Here is a 4,342-nt window from a genome sequence, read left to right on the forward strand (position 1 = left end):
GCCCCCCTAAAAATCACCCAAGTCATTATCCAATCAAATGCTTTTGTCTCATTTGGCCCTGACACTACAGTCTCATTTAAAACAAAGCACTAATGCGTCAACACTGATAGTTTGGCATATTTAACACGTGATCTTTTAACAGAAAGTCAAATGCCCTGATGATAGTTAAAATTTATTGTGATATTGATTTTCAATTATATGACCAAGCAAGTCCTTACATTATGCCTCTACATAATCTCACTATTAAACAACTTGCCAAGGCACAGTTATTATACAGAAGCTGTCAGTAGACAGGACACAAATGATTCATCTCTTTTTTCCCCCCCAACTTTACACACACACACCTAATTTGTGTGAATGTGCCAAGCAGCTGCAACATTGCCTTATTTGCATTCCGACAGCCAGCTTTGACGCATTGCCACACGCTGGCATACAGACGCTGTCCTCTCTCCAAACTGCCTGCTAAGTAGCTTCCGGACATCAGCAGTCACCCTGTCTGTCTGTACTGTTTGTGACTGCTGTGTTCACATTTTTCCAGCCTGATTCCTCTGGTGGCTCTCAGACACAAACTGCTTCTGTCATCAGGCGCTGAAATCCAGCTGGATTCTGCTCTGACAATATCATTCTGCTTTTTCTTCCCTCTCTTTCCGAAGCCAACAACAATAAAGGGAAGAAAAGCACAATGCCAGGCTCCTGCTAACAATGTGACACAGACAATGTCTTTCATTTCAGCATGCTGATGGTTTGTTTGTCAGCTTTTGTCATCATAAAGTCACCATGGTAATGACGGAAAATATGATGATGTTGAGGAAAATAATGACTCCCATCCATCAATGTTTGCACAAAAAACAAGATCACAAGTTTTAGTCCAGCAGCCATCAACAGTCTAAACAATTTAAGACAATCTGTCACGAAACGTTGACATCTTGTGCTCAAATTCAGAAACGTAATGCATCCAAAGCCATCTGAGTGACTCATTAAAGCCCTAATCCAATGAGAAAACTTTGAAATCCCACAGACTTAACGCTCAATACTGAATATTAAATCATATATATAGAACATTTCCTAGAGAAAGTGAAGAAACCAAGCACATCTTCCTGGCTGTGAAATTAATCAGTCATGATTAATGGAAGCTGGCACGGGCGGCTGATTATTCACTAAGCGGGAATTCGGGATGAGGCTAAACCAGCATGCTAGCATTTATGGCAGTGAGAAGCTTGCAGGCGACATAACTGCAGGGAGGGAGCATTCAAGACAACACTTCACACATCAGTGAGACAGCAGAGCCGCAAAGCAGCCCCTCACTCTCTGCCTCTCACTGATGGTGTGACAAGGTCTGTTGCTCTGACCCTTCAATCAGCACTCAACCTCCTGTACTTCACACTGCAGTAACTGAGGAGCAACCTTTCACAGTTTGTATCATATTTTCTAAATAATTTAAAAAACGAATAGCAAATATCTTCAAGTGATTGCTATTTGGTTGTGGTTTATCTATCTAAGTAATTCTTAATTGACCTCTATGGATTAAAAAAAACACCCTAAAAAGCATAAAGTTTACTAGTGTTTTGAACGTATTGCTGAAACATAGGCATGTAGAGAATTTCTTTCAAGTGGCACAGTGTTATACTGTGAACTACCTCATGATTATGCCTTAGGAAGATAGAAAAGTGACAAACCTAATGAAAAATCACTATAGACTAATATCTAAAAGGAAATTCTCCTACTTCAGTATATTTGTCTCTAGTTGTAGGATTCTATTATACAAATTGGCAGAATTTTAGTATAGTATTTACTTTTAAAGGCTGCAACAAATGATTATTTTCTTTAATCGTTTACTCTATGAAATGTCAAAACATGAGAAAATTGCCCATCACAAGGGTTAGGGTTAACCCAAGATAATGTCTTCAAATGTCTTGTTTTGTCCGACCAAGAGTCCAAAACCCAAAGATATTCATTTTCAAATTATGTATATATGTTTTTGAGGATCGACTATGACTACTCGATTATTCGACTAATTTTCGGTATCAGTTCCAATTAGCTAGTTTTAATTTATGGTTGTTTTGGTAGCCAGATCACTCAGAAGGAAGTACAGTAAAACAATTACAACTGAGACTGAACTACATCACAAGGCTCCAGCTTGCAGTTGAACAGCTTTTCACACCACAGCACATCCAGCTCCGCTACATTTGGCAACAAGACAAACAAAAGATCTCCAGTGCAGAAACACAACAGTCCGTTAGCGAGCAGCCAGAGACACACATTGTCCTTCTTTCCCTCTCTTGGTAGATTTTACTGCTTTTGCCACATGGCCAAAATCTTTACAACATTGTACCAAATCCAAACATTTAAACACGCACATTGTCTCACTCACTTTCGTGCTTTGAAGTTCCCCATGTGTGCCGCGGAACTCCGGGGCTCTTTATAATCGCTCTGCCGGCGGATTTCAGGGCATCCATCCCGAGGTGTGTGCTCTCCGGCAGGTGGATTCCCCAGTCTCCGGACCACAGGGAGGTAAATACAGCAGGCTGAGCTCGACGGCGGATGCGCCAAAAGAGGAACAGGAGAGAAAGAGAGAGTCCACTGCTACAAGTTCCCACCCTGAATCGCTCTGGTTTGCTCTCCCCACAGAGAGAGACTGGTAACCAGCCGAGGGCCAGCACATGCTCCTACTGCACCGTCTCCAAAGTTAAGGGCGTGTCCTTCCAACCTTGATAAGCTACCAGCTACCGAGCTTCTTCCAAAGTGCTCCAGTCTGAAGCAGCGACCTTGATGAAAAACCGTTTCAGTGTGATTGCAGTCTAAAGGACTTATACTCCATAAGGAGTTTAAGGCTATAGAGCTTACAATTGCACTTCTTGTCTCATAGGAGTTTCTGTGTTTTATTGACCTGTGGTGGATGCGCTTTTGCCAAGTTGTTGTTCTTATATTATCCCTTTAACATGTTAAATTTTGGGCCTGCATCAGAAACAACACGCTTTTGTTGTTTAAATTAATGACAGAATTCAAATCATAGGCTACTCTAGTTATGGACTAGGTTAAAGACTCTTTACTGCCATTTTCTCCCATTATTCCCTGGTTTTCCAGACTGGGTCACAGATATGTTATGTGCTAAAAACCAGTGGTGAAAAGTACATTTACTCGAGTACTGTACTTAAATACGATTTTGAGGTACTTTACTTGTATATTTCCATTTTATGCTACTTTATATTTCTACTCCACTACATTTTAGAGGGAAATATTGTACTTTTTACTTTACTACATGTATCTAATCACTTTAGGTACTTTGTTACTTTTACAGATTTAGATTAATTAATACAAAATATAATCAACAAATAAATTATTATATATTAGTATAGGTTAGGACCTGATCAGCTCCACTTTTACCAGCTGCAACATTAAAGTGGTGTACACATTAATGTATCCAATAATATAATGTATATTATTCAGAATTGCTAATATACTTTAAGTATATTTTAATGCTAATACTTTTGTATTTTAGTAAAAATTTGAATGCATGACTGATGAGTGTTTCTACATGGTGGTTTTGCTAATTTTAGTTAAGTAAAATATTTCAGTACTTCTTCCACAACTGGCCACAAATGATAATCTAACAGCATCATTTGAAACATGTACTTCAAGTTTTCTTTTATTTTTTTGTATGTTGGCGCCCTCTATTGATTACAACCAGTTATTACAGCGTCGTTGTTACCCATCCATAGTTTTATTTTTAATAAAATAAACTATGAATTATTTTTTTAATCATCAATTTTAAAAAAAATAATAATAATTATGGGCGTCCTGGTGACCTAGTCTGAGACAGTGATTCCCAACCTGAGGATCAGGACACCCACAAGAGGTTGTGATATGAATCTGAGGGCTCACAAGATGATTAACAGTAGAGGAAAGCAGGGGGAAAAAACACATTTCAGCCACACAAAGTTAAGTTTATCCTTTCAGACTTTCCTCTAATTTTTGTTTTTTTTTTCTTGTGAAATACAGGATCATTTTAAAGATATTTAAATAACACAACGAAAAAACGAACTAGACTTGCTGCCGGTTACAAGAAGACACTTAAGAGGTCACAAGCCACACGGTTGGGAAGATGATTACCATAACCTGCAACATCCCAAGTTCACTTCCGAAATAGGGACCTATTTTTTTTTTTTTTGCATTCTCCCAAAGTTTCCTGTCTGTACTTCTACTGTAAAGTTATACAATGAAGGCAAAATGCCCCAAAACAATTGGTCCACATGTACCATATTAGGAAACAGGGAACTCTCCAACTCCACTTGAACTTTCTCTGAAGAAAAATTAATTTGTGACAGATACAAAACATGCACTG

General features: G+C 38.6%; 1 protein-coding gene across 6 annotated transcripts in view; it reads right to left on the bottom strand.

Moving 5' to 3' along the window:
- The window catches only part of si:dkey-71h2.2 (low density lipoprotein receptor adapter protein 1), a 45,087-nt gene extending 42,244 nt beyond the window's left edge, over positions 1 to 2,843 (bottom strand). For 2 of the 6 annotated variants that reach the window (XR_006374960.1, XM_044169610.1), the window contains exon 1: positions 2,372 to 2,831. Coding sequence is in view for 4 of the 6 variants with exons in the window: in XM_044169610.1 (XP_044025545.1) it covers positions 2,372 to 2,456 (85 nt within the window). In the remaining 2 variants the exon portion in view is untranslated. Of the gene's footprint in view, positions 1 to 2,357 lie in introns of all 6 variants that reach the window. The other 4 variants (XM_044169612.1, XM_044169613.1, XM_044169614.1 and 1 more) reach the window with 3 other exon arrangements.
- Between the last annotated feature and the right edge of the window lie 1,499 nt (positions 2,844 to 4,342).

The sequence above is a fragment of the Siniperca chuatsi genome, linkage group LG16 (genome assembly GCF_020085105.1).
Source record: "Siniperca chuatsi isolate FFG_IHB_CAS linkage group LG16, ASM2008510v1, whole genome shotgun sequence".
Lineage (NCBI taxonomy): Eukaryota > Metazoa > Chordata > Actinopteri > Centrarchiformes > Sinipercidae > Siniperca > Siniperca chuatsi.